The sequence below is a fragment of the Gracilinanus agilis genome, chromosome 2 (genome assembly GCF_016433145.1).
Source record: "Gracilinanus agilis isolate LMUSP501 chromosome 2, AgileGrace, whole genome shotgun sequence".
Classification (NCBI taxonomy): domain Eukaryota; kingdom Metazoa; phylum Chordata; class Mammalia; order Didelphimorphia; family Didelphidae; genus Gracilinanus; species Gracilinanus agilis.
In genome coordinates, this window is record NC_058131.1 from 223,795,625 (window position 1) to 223,818,035 (window position 22,411).

Genomic DNA, 22,411 nt, shown 5'->3' on the forward strand with positions numbered 1-22,411 from the left:
AGATTTGTTCTTTATTAGTGAGGACTCTTTCTTTCAGCATCTGTGCTCATACTAGTATCAGTTGTTGAGGAGAGAGGTGGATCCCCAATGATCAAATAAAATTGCATTATCTGTGATTTAAAGAAAGTGGATGCCCAAGAGTGACATAATTATCTGTCCTGCAAAGTACTATAAGCATTCAAAGAAAAAGTTATAAATCACTTTAAATTCATGTTTATGCTAAAATTTACTTTTAAAGGACATAAGAATCTATACAAATGTCCATACAAAAGTGAACTCAGTCCCATAGACACTGAAAAGTAATATAGAATTTTTTAAAAGTCCCATAAAACTTGACTGTAGCCTTATGGATCACTATGACTTTGTAAAGCATGACTCTAGAAACTGCATTTTCCATAATTTAATAATATAAACTTCACATCAGGTTCCATTTCATTTAAAAGTCACCTACAGAGTAACTAGTCCAGAAAATGGACATGAGTGAAATAAATAGGTCTGAGTGATTATGTATATGATTTTCCTTCCTCTTTTTTGCCTCTTGATTTTTTGCATGATGATTTCCTTTAGCTAATCAAACACTTTTCATAGTTACAATAAAATTTTACAAAGCATATTCTTTATTAGAAATTATGAAATTCTGAAGACCTATATGAATCTTAGCTCTGACTGACTTTTCTCACAATGTTTCCACTTCACTCTGCCTCCTGAACTCACCTAAAGAGCTTAATAGGCAGTTAATTCAGCAAAATGTGGGAGTGACTTTTTAAATGAAGATGTGCTTTGGCCATTACATAGGCACAAAACTAGCTAACTAGCTTCATGAGCAAATCTTGATGCTGTTCTTGAAGGAATATCCAAACTATTGAAGGAAAAAATAGTTGTCTAGTCATAATTATTAGATAGTTACTTCCCCTTTTCATCTCACTGGGGAGTTTAGACACAACTTAATAGCCTTAGTCTAACTAAAGTACAACATTTGTGGTCTGAAATAAAATGGAAATTTAGTCAATGCTTTACAATATTTGGATTAATTTTATATGTACATGTTATACATGCTAAATATATTTTAATGTAAAATTAAAATTTACTACAAGCATTTAAAATTACTCTTCAAAAAAACCACATACTACTTACCTGCCTCTAGGCATATGAAAACAGAAGTTTGAAACCTTGTTTCTTTATAAAATGGGGATAATAATAGTAGCTCTACTTAACAAAGTGTTCATTTATCTAAATTTAAAAATTTTTCTTATTTACATTTTATTTAAATTATTAACTATTGTTACTAATAAGAGCTCACATTATATGGTTTATTAAAGAAATTCAGGTAGGAGCAGTGTATCCTTATGAAACCAATAACAGGTAGTTTAGTCTCCATGCCAAGAGGAACATGAATGTTTTATAATTCTTAATCCAATATTCTTTCTAATACAATGAAGTTCAAAGTCCATTCATTTTTCTGGACTAGGATACCAAACTTGAAAGGAAAATTATATTACAGTTCTATATTAATTTCTTAGAGCAAAAAAAAGAAAAATATATAACTCACCTAATAAAATCTAAAACGTATTTATAATTTCTAAACAATGGAATCTATATATGATGTCCTTGACTTAAAGCCTCCAAATCATGTATTTTTACTAGAAAACTGGATTTCTAAATAATCCCACAAAATTGAGCCATTATGCAAGTGCTGTTACTTCAAGGATATGCCTTGTGATTCCAAATTTATTAAATGTTAAATAAACTAAAGTTTTAATTGCAAATTTCCAAAGGGAAAATGTAATGAATCCTACTCATATGCCATCTGCTACTGTGGCAAAAGAACTATTTTTTTCTGATAGAGAAATAAAAAAGACAGAGTTTGGGATTTTGTAGAACTATTATTTTCTACGATGCCACACACTTTCTTCTTTCCATTTATATAACTCTTCCTGTGAATAAGGTTCGTAATGAATACAGTTTCAAGAAATCACCATTTGCTACACACTCAATGATACATTATATATTTACATAGTATCCTATGTTGTCGGAACATATTTTAGTATATCTGATAATATTCAACAAAGCTTCTATCACAACCAATCTAAGAACCCATTAACTAAAAAAAATCCACTTACGTAATCATATGTCATCTTATAGGTGTCAATCTTGAGAAATGAAACTATTACCATGCCCAAGGAATTGGGTTTTCTAAGACAGCCAAGCCCTAACACACTATCTTTCTAGTAGAAGGTGTTACGCAGCTTTATTTATTCCACTAAGAGATTAAGTTTAAAGAAACTGAAACTTAAAATAATAATTTTTAAAATTCCAAATTGCTTAACTTTCCAAGTGCATAAATTATTACTTCTTATTTTAAAAGATAAACAGAATGAGTCAACTTATCTGATGCTTCTTTTCATGCAGTCTCTAAGGGAATACATTGATTGAATGAATACGTTTTTATAAAGTATATGATTTGCAGTGGGAGAGAATAAACATGTATTGAATAAATATATTTCAAAGTGATATCTTGATTAAATATTGCCTAAATGATTTTGGGGTGGGGAAAACACAAACCTCTCTTTTGGGGGAGTGTTTTTAAAAGAATTCTAAAAACTCACCCACACACCCTTGCCCATCCTGTGGGGCCTGAAAGCCCTGATAACAGAGACAGCGGAAGGAGCCAGCTGTATTATCACAGAAACCGTGACTGTCACAAATTGTGTTGTTTACACATTCATCAATATCTGCAAAAAAGACATTTACACATCAGACACAATAAGAAGGCAGGTTAATGAACACAGGACATTATTAACATATAGATAGAGACAAAAACAATTATGCATATATTAATATCCTAATTAATATATGAATGCTATAAATATACATCAAAATAAAATTATTGTGCATGATAGCAATGTCTGTATTGATAAAACATTTACAAAAATTTAACATGTAAGTAAAATATTTTGTCTGATATCAGCCAAAATACTTGTTCCAAGGAAAAACATTTATTTTGCCAGAAAAATCAAAGCAATTGTAACTGTCAGGGTCAATATTTTCTAAATGTTTCCATCAATGATTTTCCATGAGACTCTATTTTGCCAGTGAAAATATGTGCAAATATTTTCACATTTTGGCTATAGTAGATACAAATGTTCCTAATTCCTAGACACTGCCTACCAAAGGCTCTTTTATCTACCAACAATATTTCATTTGTCCCTGTAGACTTTGCCACTGACATACTCTAGTCCTGGCATTTAAAGCAAAACAAAACAAAAAATACAGGAAATCAAGACAATTGAACGTTCAGTTATATTCATGTAATATAATTAGCTAATCCCTATAATCGAAGATAAAAGAAGACACATTATCACTCTATCTATTTGTGGCCAAGAATCAATCCATACAGTTAACTGCACTTCCAAATTGTTCAAGAACAGTAATAATCAAGGAAATGAGAACAAACCAACCCTGAAATATCATTTCATATCCAAAATGACAAAAATGACAAAAGATTTAGTGTTGGTAGGGAAAAGTGAAAATCAGTCCTCTAATAAGTATATTTTAAATGCAGGGAAATATCAGCATAAATCATTTAATAACAAAAATAATAAAAATTACAAGATTAGATAGTAACAAAGTCTGACAACTTTACAGCTATTTTTAACATTGTGGCACCAGAAGTCACAGAAATAAAGAGACCTATCACTAATATGAAAAAAGCATCTAATAACCAATCAATAATAAACATTTATTAAACACCTACATACCAGGGGATATAAAAAGAGGCAAAAGACAATCTAAGGAGCTTGCAATCTCATGAGAGAGTGCAAACAAATATGCATAAAGCAAACCATGTACAGAATAAATAGGAAATAATTAATAGAAGGAAAGCAGAAGAATTAAGAGGGATGTGAAAGGCTTTCATTTAACAGATGAGATTTTAGTTGGGTCTTAAAAGAATCCAGGTTAGTCAGTAAGGCAGAGTTCAGGAAGGAGAGGATTTCAGGAATGGGGGACAGCTAGAGCTCAGAACGAATTGACAAAGTTTCTAGTTTGTGGAACAAAGAGACCAATGACACAGTATTGAAGAGCATGTATTAAGGAGTAAGGTGCCAGAAGACTGGAAAGGCAGGAAAGGGCCGAGTTATAGAGGGCTTTGAATGCCAAATAGGTGTTTTTGTATTTGATCCTCGAGGTGATAGGGAACCACAGGAATTTATTGGAGGTTTATTGTAGAAGTTTATAGTAGAGGGGGCTGATGTGACTGAATCTGTGCAGTAGTAAAATTGCTTTGGTGGTTGAATGTAGGATAGAATGTGAAGGGGAGTGACTTGAGGCAGGCAGATTTACCAGTAAATTATTGCAATAGTCCAGGTATGAAGTAATGAGGGACATACCAGAATGATGGCATTGTCAGAGAAGAAAAGGGGGAAATATTCAAGAGATGTCTGCAAAGGTGAACTCAACATGTCTTAGCAATGGATTGAATATGAGTAGTGAGAGATAGTGAGGAGATGAGGACAACTCTTGGTTGCAAACCTGAGGGTTTCAATACAATAAGACAAAAAAATAAAGAGAAAGTCATTGAGGAATTAGAAAGAGGCAAATTTATGTCCTCTTTCAGATAACATGAAAGTATATTTAAATTATCATGGGGAATCAATGAAAAAATTAACCTTAACAACTAATAACTTCAGTAACATAGGAAGGATACAAACTATATCGGCAAAATCATCAGGATTTCTGTATATTATAAGACAAACACAGCAAAATGAGACAAATTCAACTCAAAGTAACTACAAAGTTCATAAGATATAATGTTTAATGTATGAAGACACTCATATAAATACAATTATGAAATATTCTTTATGGAAGACAGAATTTGAGTGTTTTTATTATTCATAGTTAAGACACAAGATAATAAAAATAGTGCCCTAATTTAATTTATACATTTAGAATAATTTTAATAAATGTGTAATTTAGTATAATAAATTAATATAATTTTTCACAATAAAGCAAATAGAATTTTGTAAAGAATCTAGAAAAATCTTTGCATAAAATATGTCTGAAAAATATTCCAAATAAAAGGGAACTCTCACAAATACATAAAGCCAGGAGCCATTCCTCGAGGTACAATTTTCAGAAGAAAAAAGGTAAATAAATGATCAAAAGTCCCATGAACAAAAACTCCAATTCACAAAAAAATAATAGAAATGCAAATTAAAATAATTCTAAGGTTTTACCTTCAACAATCGGCAAAAAATGATAAGTGACAATCATTTTATAAGAAGGGCTGAGGAAAGACAGGCACACAAAGATACTGTATATGGAAACTTGAATTTATCCCACCATACTAGAAAACAATTTAGAACTCTATTAGAAATGCATTTCCTACCCTTAAACCTGGTGATATCACCACTACACAAATATTCCTTAGAAAGTCAAACTCAATAAATACACTATAAATCTATGAAAATACTTATAGCAGTCAAAAACTAGAAATTGTTGATCCTTCCTGATTAGGAATGACTAAACTAATTGTATGTAAAGGTAATGGAATATAAAACTTGAAAACACTCATGAACTTATAAAGACATAATAGGTAGAACTCAGAGAATATCAACAACAATATAAAAGAAGGTAACATTAAAATATGTTAGAACTCGATAAAATGAACTGATCTCTCTTGATGCCACAGGACTGACTATAAAGTATGTATGTCTCCATTTGGTAGATTACAAATGTAGAAAGAGACACCTGCTGTGCGTGACCTATTAAATGCTTTGGTTTATTTTGTTAAACTGAACTTTTGTTTTAAGGAAAGGTTGTATTGGCATGAGTGAGACACAGAATTGGGAAGTGATATTTAGTGAGAGTGGGAGTAGAATAAATATGTACCACAGTTCTAGTGCATAACTATGAATAATTATGTTAATAAGAACTTAAAAAGCAACAAAAGTAGAACAGTATAAGAATGTCCTGCTGGTAAAGCTATGACGTTGTCCAATCATTTTGGCAAACAATTTGGAATTGCATAAAAAAATGATCACACCCTTTGATTTAATTAGGCTGCTCAAACATACTAGTTGTGTGACCCTGGACAAGTCATTTAACTTCTATTGGTCTTAGTTTCTTCATCTGTAGCACTTGTACAATTATAACACCTACATCTCAGGGTTGCTGTGGGGATCAAACAAAATATTATTTGTAAATCATTTAGCAAAGAGCCCAGCCCATCACAGACACTTAAAAAATTCTTCCTTCTTTCTTTTCTTCTTTCTTCCTTCACTCCTGTAGTTATTTATGTAAAATATTTCTAGTAATACAATTTCTAATAGCAAAAATCTAGACACAATTTGTGTGTGTGTGTGTGTGTGTGTGTGTGTGTGTGTGTGTGTGTGTGTGTACACATACCCAATGCCTGAGAACTACATGAACAAATTATGGTATATGAATGTAATGGAATAGGCACTATGTTGTGAAGAAAAGATATGAAGAATTTTAAAAAATAAGGAAGAAATATTGAAAAAGCAGTTCTCTGCCTCAAAAAACCCAAAACACTAGTATATAAAATTATCATAACTATGAAAAGAAGATAATTTTAAATGGCATAAAAACCTGATTAATCTTTTGGAAAACTTGATCCCAATTTATAAAGCATACCCTTTTGTCTTTTCTTGTGCAAAACGGAAGTATTTTAAATACACAAATACATCGACAAGTTCACTTAGGAATACAGTATTTTAAATAAAAGTTGCATATTATATTTTTCAACCACTAATATTTTGTATTCAGCATTTACATATAATGAGTCTATGGAGAATCTGTATAATAAATTTAAACAAATGTTTTGCCTCCCACACACAAAACTGGACCATTGCCAACTATGACTATCAGAATCAAAATTATTCTTTAAGGTCCAGCTCAAATTCAACCTTTTCCATTGGCAAATCCCCTAACCCATCTAGGTCTCAGTTTTTTCATCCCAAAATGAGAATAACAGACTTCTCATGACACTTAAAACTATATTAATATATATTATACTCTTATTATCCAAAGCTTTCTCTGATTCATCCATCTAGAAGTAATAGCTTCACCCTATAGTTTTACAGTCTTTTATAATTATTTATGCATCTTTCTCCTTCCCCCTAACATATTGTTAGTTTCTTGAGAACACAGGCCATGACTTGTTTGTCTTTTTACCCTTCAGAATATCTAGGCCAGAGTTGTCATATTGGACCCTCAATAAATAATTGTTGCATTAAAACAAAAGTGGATGTGTACCATAGAAGTCATCATCCCATGGACTGCTGCTATTTTTAGACATTATAAAATCAGCAAATGTCAAAAAAATGGAGTTTTGAGGGACCTTAGAGATCATTTCATCAAATACAATCACGTGACAGACAAAAAAATTGATTCCAGATATGGGCAGGTGACTTGCTCAAATTTAGACTGCTAGGTGAATAGAGGGGCAGACGATTATAGATTTAGCACTAGAGGCCTTAAAGGTGAAGTCCAAGCTATAACTACACTGTTTTAAAGATGAGGAAACTGGAGACCAGGAAGTTTAAATGAATTACCCACTGTCAAAGAGGGAGGAAAAATCAGTCAATAAAAATCTGTTGAGTACATACCATACCCTAGCATTAGGCAAAGTGTTGTGGACCCAAACCAAAGATTGTCCCTGATTTCAAGAAGTTACAGTCTAATGGGAGGAGACAACATGAAAACAATGAAATTCAAACAGGATATATACAAAATAAATTAGAGACGGTCAGCAAAAAGAAGGCACTACTAGCATTAAGGAGAACTAGGAAAGAATTCTTGTCCCAAGAACCAAGATTCTGATTCCAAACTCTGCATGCTACCCAATGTACTATGCTGCCTCCCTAACTTGCCTATAAAGGATTTCATCAGATTAAAGATTTTCACCAATGGAGATTGAATCCCAAGTCTAAGATCCAGTTAAACAATTCCTACATATATTCTGAGTCACATGGTGGTCAAAAGATTTGTAGATCCTTGACCACATACTTATTATCAGCAAGGTAAGCTCTGAATTCTGAGATTCCTGAGCTGAACCCAAGCACACTATTCTCTATGCCACATTTCCTCCATCCTTGCTCTGAGACACTAAACTCTCTATCTTTAAATAATTTATACACAATCACAGGATCTGCTTGAAATGACTTGATTAAAGTAACATCTTTCAATCTCATCCAGAAATGTCTACATCTTTATAGATCACTTGGATGAAGACTGAGAATATGCTTATAAGATTTAGAGATGACAAAAAAGCAGAAAAGGATAGCTAATACAACAGATACCGGAATCAAGGTTTTAAATTATTTCAGCAGGCTAGACTGCTGGACTGAAACCAACTTGAAATTTAACAAGGATGAATATAAAGTCTTGTATTTAGGTTAAGAACGCGAACTGGACAAAATGCAGGATGAGGAGACCTGGCTTAGTTGGCAGCTAAGCATTTAAAAAGGAAAAAGAGGTTTTAGTTGAATGCCAGATTCATACAAGTGTGTGATGCATTTGGTTTTTTAGAAATGCAACTAAAACTAAAGTATTCTGAAATAGCATTAGTAATAGTACTAGGTCAAAATTCAAAGAACCAATATTCTGACTTTTCTATGCTGATAAAGCTGTAATTCACAGCAAATTGTTTGGTTCTAGAGGCCAAGTTTTAAGGAATTTTGACAAAGACTGCAACCAGCTTAGGGAATCCAGGATGGCAAGAGAAAGAGTTGGCACAGAGCAGTGGGCAAGTATCAGTTTGCACACCTACTGCTCACTATGCTCAAGCTAATTGCTGGCATATCCCTGAAAAGAAGTCTCAAATTTCTGTATATTTCATCTCCTATCACTGGGGGAGTTGGCTGGAGAAAGGAAGGGAACCTGAGGCAATTAATGTGAGGGAGGAAATGCAATGAAAATTTGGTTCAACCATTTTCCTCATCACAAGAAAACTGAGAGATATTTTAGACTATAGTATAGAAAAGAGAAAATTGGATTTGAAATTAGAGGGCCTGACCCCAAATCCCAAAGCCAATTTCTAAAGGTGATTACTTTACAGTTTTTCAGATGGAAAGTAATAGTAATTAACATTGAAGGCTTAGTTAAGCAGTGTTTTTATTTGTAAAGAATCTGGTCTCCTGGTGGTGAAAAACTAGTAAATAATATTGTATAGAAGATAGCAGTTTCATGTTGTCAATAATGAGCTGAGTTAATATCTTTAAAAGGCCACATTTTCTTCATCTCTAATCCAAAATGAAAAAAAATGATTTCATTAGTATTTTCTTTGATAATGAGTTGTTTCATCTTGTTTCCCCATTGCCAAACTTCCTATATCTACAGCAACAAACACTGTTTTTATTAGGGTTACAATGGTAAAAAAAAAAAAAAACCAACCTGAATCTTGATAATATATGATCTATTTTAATGAAAGCACTGACAAGATGCAAGCTTCATTAATGGAAAAATGTGTGTTAAATGGAATTCAGAAGATAAAACTACTTCATATACCAGCTTCACACTGTCATTCCCAAGTTTATCAGGAAATATTTTTCCTCTGCTTGATATTTAGTATTTTGCTAATAATATTGAGCAAAATATCTGAAGCTTTATTAGCAAAAAAAAATCAAGCATATCATTATCAACTATAATGTCATCTAAAAAATGAATGATTTTCCAAATTCCTAATGGCCTACACAGATGTACTAGGCATGTGAGTGTATTGGCTGCTGATTCTGTATAGAAATGATTCCCATTTATATTGTCTTAAGTAAAGGAAATAAAGATTAGTTGGACATATTGAAAATAAATAGGTAAAAGGAATTGCAAGAACAAAGAAATTTAAAAACTGAATAGGTTCTTACACTGGAAAAAGCCTCAGATTTGGAGTTGAGATATCAATTCAAATACTATTGTATACTTTCTAGCTGGGCACAACAAGGTATGCCGCTTAACACCTTTGATTCTCAATTTACTCTTTTATAAAATGTGGATTACCACAAATGTATTATATGCTTCACAAGGTTGTCATGAAGAAAATGCTTTATAATGTGAGTGAAAAGAATGACGTAACAATGGGATTATTCTGAATATCATAAAGAATTATATTGTTAAATTTCTGCATGTGTTCATTTTTAAAGTGACATTGCAAGGACAGATAAGCCCCAAATTGCTTCACTCCTGATCTTACTGGGGATGCTTCTAACTTGTCCCCATTGCAGATGATGTTTGCTGATGGTTTTAAATATATACTGTTTATTATTTTTAGGAAAGGCCCATCTATTCCTATGCTTTCTAGTGTTTTCAATAGGAATGGGTTTTGTATTTTGTCAAAGGCTTTTTCTGCATCTATTGAGATAATCATGTGATTTCTGTTGATTTGGTTATTGATATGGTCAATTATATGGATAGTTTTCCTAATATTAAACCATCCTTGCATTCCTGGTATAAATCCAACCTGGTCATAGTGAATAATCCTTGTGATAGTTTGCTGTAGTCTTTTTGATAGTATTCTATTAAGATTTTTGCATCTTTGTTCATTAAGGAGATTGGTCTTTAGTTTTCTTTCTCTGTTTTTGGTCTGCCTGGATTTGAAATCAGTACCATATTTGTGTCATAAAAGGAGTTTGGCAAAACTCCTTTGTTGATTTTGTCAAATACTTTGTATTGTATTGGGATTAGTTGTTCTTTAAATCTTTGATAGAATTCACTTGTAAATGCATCTGGCCCTGGAGATTTTATCTTAGGGAGTTCCTTGATGCCTTGTTCAATTTTTTTTCTGAGATGGAATTGTTTAAATATTCTATTTCCTCTTTTGTTAATATAGGCAGTTTATATTTTTGTAAATATTCACCCATTTCACCTAGACTGTAATATTTATTGCATTATAATTGGACAAAATAGTTCTTAATAATTGATTTCAGTTCTTCCTCTTCCCTTTCCATCTTTGATGCTATTAATTTGATTTTCTTCTTTCTTTTTTATTAGATTAACTAGTACTTTACCTATTTTATTTGTTTTTTCAAAGTACCAGCTCTTAGTCTTGTTTATTAGTTCAAAAGTTCTTTTACTTGCCATTTTATTAATTTCTCCTTTTATTTTTAGGATTTCCAATTCAGTTTTTATCTGGGAATTTTTATTTTGTTCTCTTTCTAGTTTTTTAAGTTGTATACCCAGTTCATGGACCTCTTCCCTCTCTGATTTGTTGATATAGGCCCTCAGGGATATAAATTTTCCCCCAAGTACTGCATTGACTTCATCCCATTGATTTTGATATGTTGTTTCCTCATTGTCATTCTCTTCAATGAAATTGTTAATTGTTCCTTTGATTTGTTCTTTGACCCACAAGTTTTGAAAAATTAGATTATTTAGTTTCCAATTAATTTTAAATTTGCCTTTCCATAAGCCCTTATTGAGTATGATTTTTATTGCATTGTGGACTAAAAATTGCTTTCATTATTTCTGTTTTCCAACATTTGTTTGCAATGTTTTTATGCCTTAGTACATGATCAGTCTTTGTGTATGTGCCATATGCTGCTGAAAAGAAGGTATATCCTTTTTTATCCCTATTTATTTTTCTCCAGATATCTAATAGTTCTAATATTTCTAATGTTTCCTTCACTTCTCTTACTTCTTATTTATTTTTTGGTTTGATTTATCTAGTTCTGATAGGGGAAGGTTTAGGTCCCCTACTAGTATAGTTTTACTATCTATTTCCTCCTTAAGCTCCTTTAGTTTCTCCTTTTGAAATCTGAATGCTATACCATTTGGTGCATATATGTGAGTACTGATATTTCTTCATTATTTATACTGCCTTTCATCAAGATGTAACTACCTTCCTTGTCTCTTTTAATGAGATCTATTTTTGTTTTAGCTTTGTCTGACATTATAATTACTACTACTGACTTATTTGCCTCAGTTGCAGCCTAGTAAATTCTGTTCCACCCTCTTACCGTTACCCTGTGTATATCTACCTGCCTCAAGTGTGTTTCCTGTAGACAACATATGGTAGGATTCTGGTTTTTAATCCATTCTACTATCTGCTTCCTTTTTATGAGTGAGTTCATCATATTAGTATTCACAGTATTCCCCTCCATCTTGATTTCCTCCTTTGATTCTGCCTTTTCTCTTATCCCTCTTACCCTTCACTCCAACTTCTCACTTTTAATCAATCTCCTCCCTTTCCCCTCCCTAATGTCATTCCCCTTTCCACACCCTCCCTTCTTATTATTCCCCTTTTACTATAATGCCTTTTAAACAACCCCCAACCTCTCCCTCCCTTGTACTGCTCCCTTCCCCACCAGCCCAATTATTATCCTTCTTCTTTACAGGGCATGATAAAATTTTCTGTCCCAATGGATTTGACTATTCTTCCCTCTTCTGAGTCAATTCCAATGAGTATAATATTTAAGTATTACCTGTTACCAACCTCTCCCTACCTTCCATTGTGTTTGTCTTTCCCTACCTACCCCCATTGTGTTTCTTTATGAAATATATGTATTTACCTTATTTTATCTCTTTTCCCATTTCTCTTAGAATTATTCTCTTATTAACTCCCAGTTTTTTTATATTTTTTGACATATCATCCTATACAGTTTGTCATTGTACCCTTTAAGTATACTTCTAGCTACTCTGATGATAATAACAATCTTTAAGAGTTACCAATATCATCTTTTCTTATAGGAATACAAATCATTTTAACTTATTGGGTTCCTTAAAAAAGTGTTTTTTTTCCCCCTTTCTGAATTACTTTTTGTTAATTCTCTTGAGTTCTATGTTTGGGCATCAAATGTTCTCTTTAAGTCAGGTCTTTTCTTTATGAATGCTTGGAAGTCTTCTATTTTATTAAATAACCATATTTTTCCCTTCAAGAATACAGTCAATTTTGCTGGATAGTTGATTCTTGGTTGTAAACCCAGTTCCCTTGTTTTCTAGAATATTATATTCCACATCTTCCTGTCCTTCAGTGTGGATACAGCCAAGTCCTGTGCTATTCTAACTGTGGTTTTATGATATCTGAATGGTTTCTTCTTAGCAATTTGTAATATCTTTTCCATGATCTGGTTGCTCTTGAATTTGGCTATAACATTCACTGGCATTGTCAATTAGGGATCAAATACAGGAGGTGATCTGTGGGTTTTTTTTCAGTTTTCACTTTATCCTCTTGTTCAAGAATGTCAGGGCAGTTTTCTTGGATAATTTCTTGTAGAATGATGTCCACTCATTTTGTTTGGTCATGATTCTCTGGCAGTCCAACTATTCTTAAATTGTCTCTCCTGAATTTATTTTCCTAGGTCTATGAGGTGTTTCATATTTTCCTCAATTTTTTCATTCTTTTGATTTTGTTTTATAGACTCTTGCTGCCTTATGAAGTCATTTGCTTATAGTTAATTGGATTCTGATTTTTAAAGACTGAATTTTATCCATGATTTTTTGGTCATCCTTTTCCTTTTAGTCTGTTTTTCTTTGTAGGACATTGTTTTTATCTTTTACCTTCTTTGCCTCATTATCAAGCTGATCAATTCTGGCTTTAAAGACACTATTTTCTTGTTTTAGTTCATGTGCCTTTATATTGAGATGGCCTTTTTTGCTTTTTAACTTATTTTCCCAATTTTTTTCACATCTCTTAATTTTTTTTGGAATTGTGTTTTGAGTTCTTCCAGTGCCTGGGTCCAATTTGCTGGAGTTTCTGAATTTTTTCTTGGTGTTTCTTGGTCTTCCTCTGTTCCATTTGTTTTTTGTTCATTACCTAAATAGAAGCTGTAGATTATAATTTTTTTCTGTTTACTCAATTTTTTTTTCTTTCCCCCTCCTTATTGGCTGTATTCTTGCTCCTCTATTTGTTGGATTAGATGAGTTTGGGCTTTTCTCCCCCGAAAGGGCTTCTTCTCTGCTGTGCTGATTAAATGGATTAGGCTAATGGAGCTGACCTGTTGTATTAATGTGCTCTGAGGCCAAATCTTCACCAGCTGCTGGATGAGGCTGAAGATGAAGGTGAAAGTGTGCAGGCTGAAAATTGTTACCCTCTGTAGTCCCCTCTGCTCATCTATGCCAGCTGCCTCCCTGCCAGCTGCCTGTCAGTGCCCTGAGCTTCCCATAGTGGAGCCAAGATACTTCCTTGGGGTTGCAGCCTTTGCCCTGGGATCCCAGTCATTGGGATTCCTACCACAGATATCAGAGCAGTAGGTGGGGAAGGGTGTTGAATCTTTCCCTTATACTAGAGAATTCTACTTTATCTGCTTCTTCTTTGCACTATTGATAAACTGGATTCAGCCTGTTGAGCTGATCTGCAGAGCTGAATGTGCCCTGAGGCCAAAACTTCCAGAGGCAGAGGTCTAAGGTGGAGGTATGGTGGATGAAGGCTGTGACCAGCTTACCCTCTTCTCTGCTTCCCTCCTTCAGCTTTCTCCTTGTCAGATGTGGTCAGAGCCCTGAGCTTCATGTAGTTGTGGTAGCTAGATACTTTATCTGGGTTGGAGCCCTCACTCTGAGATCCCACTGACCACCAAAGTCTCAGCATAGTAAGTGATGGAGAGCACTGGGACCTTCCCTCTTCCTTTTCCTTAAACCCAAGAATTAAACCTTCTCTGTGTACCTTTTAAGGTGAATTGAGCAGGAAGGTCCTGCAGCTCTGCCTTGTTGAATTTGGTTTTCTGTTTCCCTTGAAGTGGTTTGTTTTCAACTGCTGTGGAAGGGGAGGAATGGACTTTTGCTGCTTCTAAGCCACAATCTTGACTCCCCTTGCCCATAACACTTTTAATGGGGTTGAAGAATTAATATGTTTTGCTTATCAATTAAATAGCTTAAATTGTGATGAAGCCTAAAGGTATCAGCATATACATGTGTACTGTTCAGTGTACATGTTCATATTCACTATAATAAGATAGTCTGTTTTCTTCTTGGCCACAATCTGTTTTTTGTTTCTTTTATTTTTGTTCAATAGTTTTCAGTTGTATCCTACTCTTCTTGACCCCAGTTTGAGTTTTCTTGGAAAGAATACCAGAGGGGTTTACCACTCCCTTCTCCATCTCATTTTTCAGATTAGCACACTTCCCCATAAGTAACTTCCCCAGGGTTATATAGGTAATAAATGTCTAAGGACAGGTTGGAACTCAGGAAGATGAGTCTTCCTGACTCCAGACCTGGCACTCTATCCACTATACCACCTAGCTGCCCCACTACTTTTTTTTATCATCCCAATATCTATCTTACTCCTTCTGGATTTATCTGCAAATAATGAGAAGAATTTCATTAATAACATTATATACTTCCTGCAGTGTCACTCTAGAGAAGCAGACACTGGCAAAGGGAATAGTATTCAGTTTTCTCTTCTTCCATAAGGAATCTCCAAAGGTATAATTAAAGCTAGAATTAAATAATATTCTTTTCTTTTAGAGATTAAAAAAATACTATACTAATGATATATGTATCCTGCATGAACAGGAATACCAAGATGGCAGGCCTGAAACAACTCTGCTATGAAACCAAAGCCCAGTAGCTGTCATGGAATTCTTTCTGTGATTTTAGGAATCAGAGGACGTAGATGGTCTTTACTTCAGGATCCATCATTTTGTGACTTTAGATGAATCATTTCACCTCCTTTTGCCTCTCTATCCCAAATACAGAATAATAGCATAATACTTTCAAGTCAATGCATAGAAATATATTAAATAAAAAAATTATGTTGGTGAAGTAGATCTCAGTCTTTTGGAAGAAAACTCCACCAGGCCAAAAATGGTTTGAGTCTAAATATTTAACTGGAAAGTGCTATGCCCACTGGTTTTCTCCATAAAAAGGAGAAAAAACCCACTATTTCAGTACAATGCTTGCCAACCATTTGGAATTAGTAAATCATTTAGTGCCAGAATCTTGAGAAAGAAGGTCCAGAGGAAAGGGGTTTGCACTGGAAGAAATTTAGGATTCATACTTCAATGGAAGTGCAGTATTTACTTTACTTGCTGACAGGAAAGGAAGCCAACTTGTAGGCAGCAAAACCTAGCCAAGAAGCTGGACTGAAAAAGATTAAACTGAGGGAGAAGCTGCCCAAAAGAAATTAAAAGATGGCATGGAGACTGGCCTAAAAAAAGATTAAAATGACAGTAATACAAGTACACAGAAGAGAAAGGAGTGTTAATGAAAGATGAGCAAGGGGTGAAAAATTAAATCAAATCTATTCAATAGGAAATTAAAACTGGTATTTGGAGAAGGTCCAAAAAGTATAATAGGGTATGGAAACAGATTTAAAATGTTTTAGTGAGGTCTGGCAGCAACAATGAGGTTGAAGAATATGGATTTAAAGTGCAATGGAAAAGGAGGTTTGTTTTTTTTCCCTCCCCCTTACCTTTTTCTGAGAAATGGACACAAGCCAGAAAATAACTAAAGATATCCTGTTGCAAAGATTAACTAACTTTATCCTTGCTAAAAGATGAGTAGGAAGAAAATATTTAAGGACTTTGAATGTCATAAAGTAGAACATTCTAGAGGAGAATAATAGAAAATCAAGAACCAGAAAAAGTTTTCATTTTAAAATAATCACAGATCTATTTTTCTAGCTGTATTTTACCACAACTGATAACTCCTGAATCCATGGTGGGGGAATAACAACAATGCTCCACAATTCCTTTACTTCAGAGGTCTTTATTTACCATAGTTTTATAGAGGTAGAATTCAAAAAATGCTTCTTCTCTTTTATCTCTTTAATTTAGTACCTGAACAATATGTTCAAAGAACTGTATACAAAATTGACCCTAGATTCAAAATTACAATTTACTGTTCATCAGTTACAGGAGCAATTAAAAATAATTCTAGAGGAATCCCCTGGAACCTATCCAAAGACCTTTGGCTCTAGATAATGAATATTTGGAGATAAGGAGAAATATTAGTAGCAGCAACAGCAACAGCAATGGCAATAGCAACAGCTGCAGTAGAAGTAATTTAGAGGATAGATTTTTTTAAGAAGTTAAAAACATAATCTTTGAATTGGAAAGCATTTCAGGGTCCATATAGTCCAGTACAGAAAAGAAGAGGAATACTTTCTACAACACCCATGAATTGCACCTAAGTGGGTAAAACAAGATGAATGGAATAAATTTACTGTTAAAACTAATCAGAAGTAGAACAAACTATCATGGGAAGAAAAGGATTATGTCTCAGTAAAGATTTTCTAAAGATAACCATTTATTGGGTATGTGGTAGGTGACCTCTTTTCAGGAATTTGTTAGACTAGTTGTCTAATGAGGTTATTTCTAACTTATATCCTGTGATTCTGGTCATTCAGTCTGTTTAAAGAAGCAGCAGGTAGATGGCACAATGGATAAAACATTAGGCCTAGGGTCAAGAAGGCATGAATTCAAATCCATACTCATACACTAAGCAACTATATGACCCTGGACAAATTGCTTATTCCATTTGCTTCAGTTTCATCAAATGTAAAATGGGAATAGCACCACTTAACCTTGAAAGATTCTTGTGAAGATCTAATGATATAATTTGTATAAAGTGCTTAATACATTCCCTAGAATGTCATATTTACCACATAAATATTTATTCCTTTTTCCTTGAAAACCTCAGTTGGGAAATTCAAAGTCTCATGAGGCACCCTATTCCATCTTGCATAGCTCCAAATGTAAGACAGATTTTCCCTATATGGAACTAAAAGATAGCTCTCTGTAACTGAGGACAATAAATTTTGAGTGTAAAGAGTCTAAGAAAGTATCCAATGTGAACTCATTTTACTGAAGAGGAAATTGAAACCCAATAGGTTGAAGTTGTCTGACTCAACCATCGTTCTTAGTTCTGTCCTCTAAAGTCCAAGTAGAAATTAAATAAATAAAATAGTGTTCATAAATATTTTAAACCCTGTATGAAGGTGAAATTGAATATTCTTTTTTTAAAACCCTTACCTTCTGTCTTGGAACCAATACTGAGTATTGGTTCCAAGGCAGAAGAGTGGTAAGGGTAGGCAATGGGGATCAAGTGACTTGCCCAGGGTCACATGGCTGGGAAGTGTCTGAGGCCAGATTTGAATTTAGGACTCCCGTCTCTAGGCCTGGCTCTCAATCCACTGGGCTACCCAGCTGCCCCCTTGAATATTCTTTTGAGAGAAATATAGACTTATCTAGTTACAACATGTGAAAGTTAAGAAATAAATTTTATAACATGTTTTACAAGTGAATTAATGAGTAAAAAATGTCATTTTGGGCAAAGACATATATTGTTTTTATATGCTGCTCAAATAATTAAAAATTAGAAACAAAAGTAATTTGATGATTTTTAATATATTAAAAGTTGATAGTTTATAATTCATGCCATAGTGAAGTGTTTCTTTTAAGTGATACCAACACTTTTATTGGTAAAATTCTTTCTTCATCTTTTCTCAGTTGGCATGGAGTTGAGACTACAGGTTCTCAAAGTTTATACAGTGGTGCATGAAACTCAGCAGGCTCCACCAAATTGTGAAGGCTTCAACACCAACAACCAAAAACTCCTGGAAACTGACTAATCTGGTTAAATACTAGAGGCCTGGAAATAAAAAGGTTGTACCTTGTTACTTCTGACCCTTCAAATTACTAGTTCCATCAAGATTCAGCTTCAATGCCACATCCTTTAAAAGATCTTTCTTGGATTCTGGGAAGATGGAGGTTTAGACAGAACAAATCTTAAAACCTCCTCACCCTTTCCACACTGAGATAGAAAACAGTGCACTTAGAGAAGAAAGAGGACCAAATCTAACAATGGGACAAAGCAGGGGGATCCTACTGCTGGACAGCTCAAGAGGTGTGCCAAGAAAAAGGCTTGAATTCTTGAACTGTTGAGTCTGAGGGTATAAAAGGGGAATCCAAGGACCCATCCCCCACAATCTGTGCAGAGTCTCCAGAGGCTCCTGAAATCTCCTGGCAGGTGGCTGCACCAGCCTGGAGAGGGGGCCTTGCTGGCACCAGACCCAGGGAGTTGAACACAGGCACTGGAGAGGTGACTGGAAGAGAAAGCCAGAGAAACACAGTACAAACACTCAGAAGATGGAGCCAAACCTCAGACAGCCTGGCTTTATCAAACCGAGTTAGAGAACAAAGGGCTTCAAGAGGAAAGAAAACCAGGTAAAACAGCAGGACAGAGGAGGGGAACCCAACTGCTGGATAGCTCTGTGAAAACACTCCATCTTGTCCCCCCATTTCTTTTTTTTTTCTCCTCTCAATGTTTTAGCCTCAGGGCACATTAAGCAGTACAGACTAATTCAATCAATACAGGCTTAATCTCATCAATTGGACAGACAAGAAGTCTTCAGAGGGCAGGGAAACTCCAACACTGCAGAGAAAGTAACTACAAACCTTCATTGCCAGCTGAGGGAAGATCTTTCATCACAGCTCAGTAAATCCATCTGCTTAAACTAGCAGAACAGAGAAGGAAAAATATGAGTAAACAGTAGAAAAAGAGAAAAGAAATGACAATTGATAGCTTCTTTCCAGGAAGTAAAAAGAGAGCAAATGAAATAGAAGGAGGAAGAAACTCCAGCGAATTAGACACAGGCTTTGGAAGATCTCAAAATTCAATTAACTCAAGAACTTTAGGAACTCAAAAAGCAATCAAGAGAGGCTGAAGACAATTTGAAAAAGGAAATACATGAACTAAAACAAGAAAATAAGGTATTAAAAGCCAGAATTGACCAGCTTGAAAAAGAAGCAAAGAAGGCAAAAGATGATCCACAAAGAAAAGCAGACCAGAAAGAGAAGGATGACCAAAAAGACAGGGATGAAATTCAATCTTTAAAAAATTGAACTCAATAACTAGAAGTAAATGACTTCACAAGGCAACAAGAGTATATAAAACAAAATTTAAAAAGTGAAAAATTTGAGGAAAATATGAAACACCTCATTGATTCAACCAAAGATCTGTAGAACAGATCTAGAAGAGACAATATAAGAATTATTGGTTTACCAGAACATCATGACAAAAGTAAAAGTCTGGACATCATCCTACAGGAAATTATCCAAGAAAATTGTCCTGTCATTTTCAAATAAGAGGGAAAAGTGGAAATTGAAAGGATCCACAGATAACCTCCTACATTTAATCCACAACTAACAACTTCCAGGAATATTATAGGAAATTCAAAAATTACTAGACCAAGGAAAAAATATTACAAGCTGCTAAGAATAATTCAATTGGATACCAGGGAATCACAGTTAGGATAACACAGGATCTGGCTGCCTCTACATTGAAGGACTGGAAGGAATTGAAAATAATATTCCGGAAAGCAAGAGAACTGGGTCTAAAACCAAGAATCAACTATCCAGCAAAACTGACTATATTTTTGCAGGGGGAAGAATGCAAATCAAGGGAGAAATGCAAATCAAGACAACTCTGAGGTATCACCTCACACCTAGCAGATTGGCTAAAATGAAAGAAGGAGAGAGTAATGAATGTTGGAGGGGATGTGGCAAAATTGGGACATTAATGTATTGCTGGTGGAGCTGTGAACTGATCCAGCCATTCTGGCTGGCAATTTGGAATCATGCTCAAAGGGCTATAAAAGAATGCCTGCCCTTTGATCCAGCCATACCATTGCTGGGTTTGTACCCCAAAGAGATCATAGATAAACAGACTTGTATGAAAATATTTATAGCTGTGCTTTTTGTGGTGGCAACAAATTGGAAAAGGAGGGTATGTCCTTCAATTGGGGAATGGCTGAACAAACTGTGGTATATGTGGGTGATGGAATACTATTGTGCTAAAAGGAATAATAAACTGGAGGAGTTCTAGGCGAACTGGAGAGACCTCCGTGAACTGATGCAGAGCGAAAGGAGCAGAGCCAGAAGAACTCTGTACACAGAGACTGATATACTGTGGTAAAATTGAATGTAATAGACCTCTGTACCAGCAGCAATACAGTGACCCAGGACAATTCTGAGGGATTTATGGTAAAGACGCTACCCACATTCAGAGGAAGGACTGCAGGAGAGGAAACATATAAGAAAAACAACTGCTTGAACGCATGGGTCAGGGTGGACATGATTGAGGGTGTGGACTCGAAACTACCACACCAATGCAACTACCAACAATTTGGAAATTGGTCTTGATCAAGGACACATGACAAAACTAGTGGAAATGTGCATTGGCCATGGGTGGAGGGAGTGCGGGGGGGTGAAGGGGAAAGGGGGAGCATGAATCATGTAACCACGTTGAAAATGAATATTAATAAATTTTTGGAAAAAAAAATTCCTAGTCAGTCCTGTGCAACAACAAACAATATCAATTTGGAAAGCCCAAGGCCTCTATCAGTGTCTACGTGATGTCATGAAGGTCCTTTGTAGAGGGCTTATGGAAGGAATGAGACAACAATCACAAAGGGCAGGCATAATTTGGTTTCATTTTAATGTACTGTGAGAATACATATGGGTGGATCCCACATTGATAGACCTATTAAACCTCATTTGGGAGGGCCTATAGTACTTGGATATCTTATACTCAACATTTGCAAATAAGAACAACTAGAGAATTACCCAGCCAACTTGGAGCCATATCTTCCATTTAGATTATCTAAAACATCTTTCATTAGTTATGTTAGGAACTTCTAACCAATCTTTATCTCCTTGTTTATGCTTTACTTAGTACTGATGATTTGAGGAAAATTAAATAGTAATTTCTTGGGTCCATCTCTAAAGTGCATCTATATAACTTCCAAATATGTGTGGGAGATAATTATCTTAGAGGATAATTTGTTTAAAATTATCATTTGCTGAGTCATTTTTTACCTCCATGATCAAAAGCAATGAAATTTTAAAAATTGTCACTTTTGTCAATCATGTAAGTACAAAAATGTGGTTCTTGCCTTTCTGATATTTTTTGTAAATAGAACACTTGACACATACACATTTTGTTCATATAGACTTTATAGAGATGAGAGAGTAGACAAATTGGTCAGTAGTTGACATCTTTTTATTATAATTTTCCAGATTATATATAAATATAATTTTTGAATATTATTTTTCTGATATTTTGCAATGCATGTTTTCTTTCTCCCTCCCATTCATTTCCATCTCCCCAAGAAGGTAGGTAATAGGATATGATTTGTACATATATTATCACATAAAATATATTTCCATGTTTGTCATGTTGTTAAAGAAGACATATGTTGCTTTCAGTAGACAAAAATTCATGGAGGAAATAAGTAAAGAATGGTATGTTTCAACTTGCATTCAGATTGTCTGTTCCTTCTATGGTGGTGGATATCCTTTTTTTGTCATGAGTCTCTTGGCATTGTCCTGGATCCTTATTTTGTTGATAATAGTTAAGTCATTCATAGTTAATCATCATAGATTATTGTTGTTACTCTATACAGTGTTCTCCTGGTTCTGTTCACTTCACTTTGCATCACTTCATATAAGCCTATCCAGGTTTT

The 22,411-nt window shown here is 34.3% G+C and overlaps 1 protein-coding gene across 24 annotated transcripts in view; it reads right to left on the minus strand.

Moving 5' to 3' along the window:
* The window catches only part of LTBP1 (latent transforming growth factor beta binding protein 1), a 481,657-nt gene that overhangs the window by 44,810 nt on the left and 414,436 nt on the right, over positions 1-22,411 (minus strand). For 13 of the 24 annotated variants that reach the window (XM_044663664.1, XM_044663663.1, XM_044663674.1 and 10 more), the window contains one exon: positions 2,607-2,732. The exons of the other annotated variants lie outside the window; for them this stretch is intronic. In XM_044663664.1, coding sequence (XP_044519599.1) covers positions 2,607-2,732 — 126 coding nt within the window. The remainder of the gene's footprint in view (positions 1-2,606; positions 2,733-22,411) is intronic. 24 annotated transcript variants of the gene reach the window in all.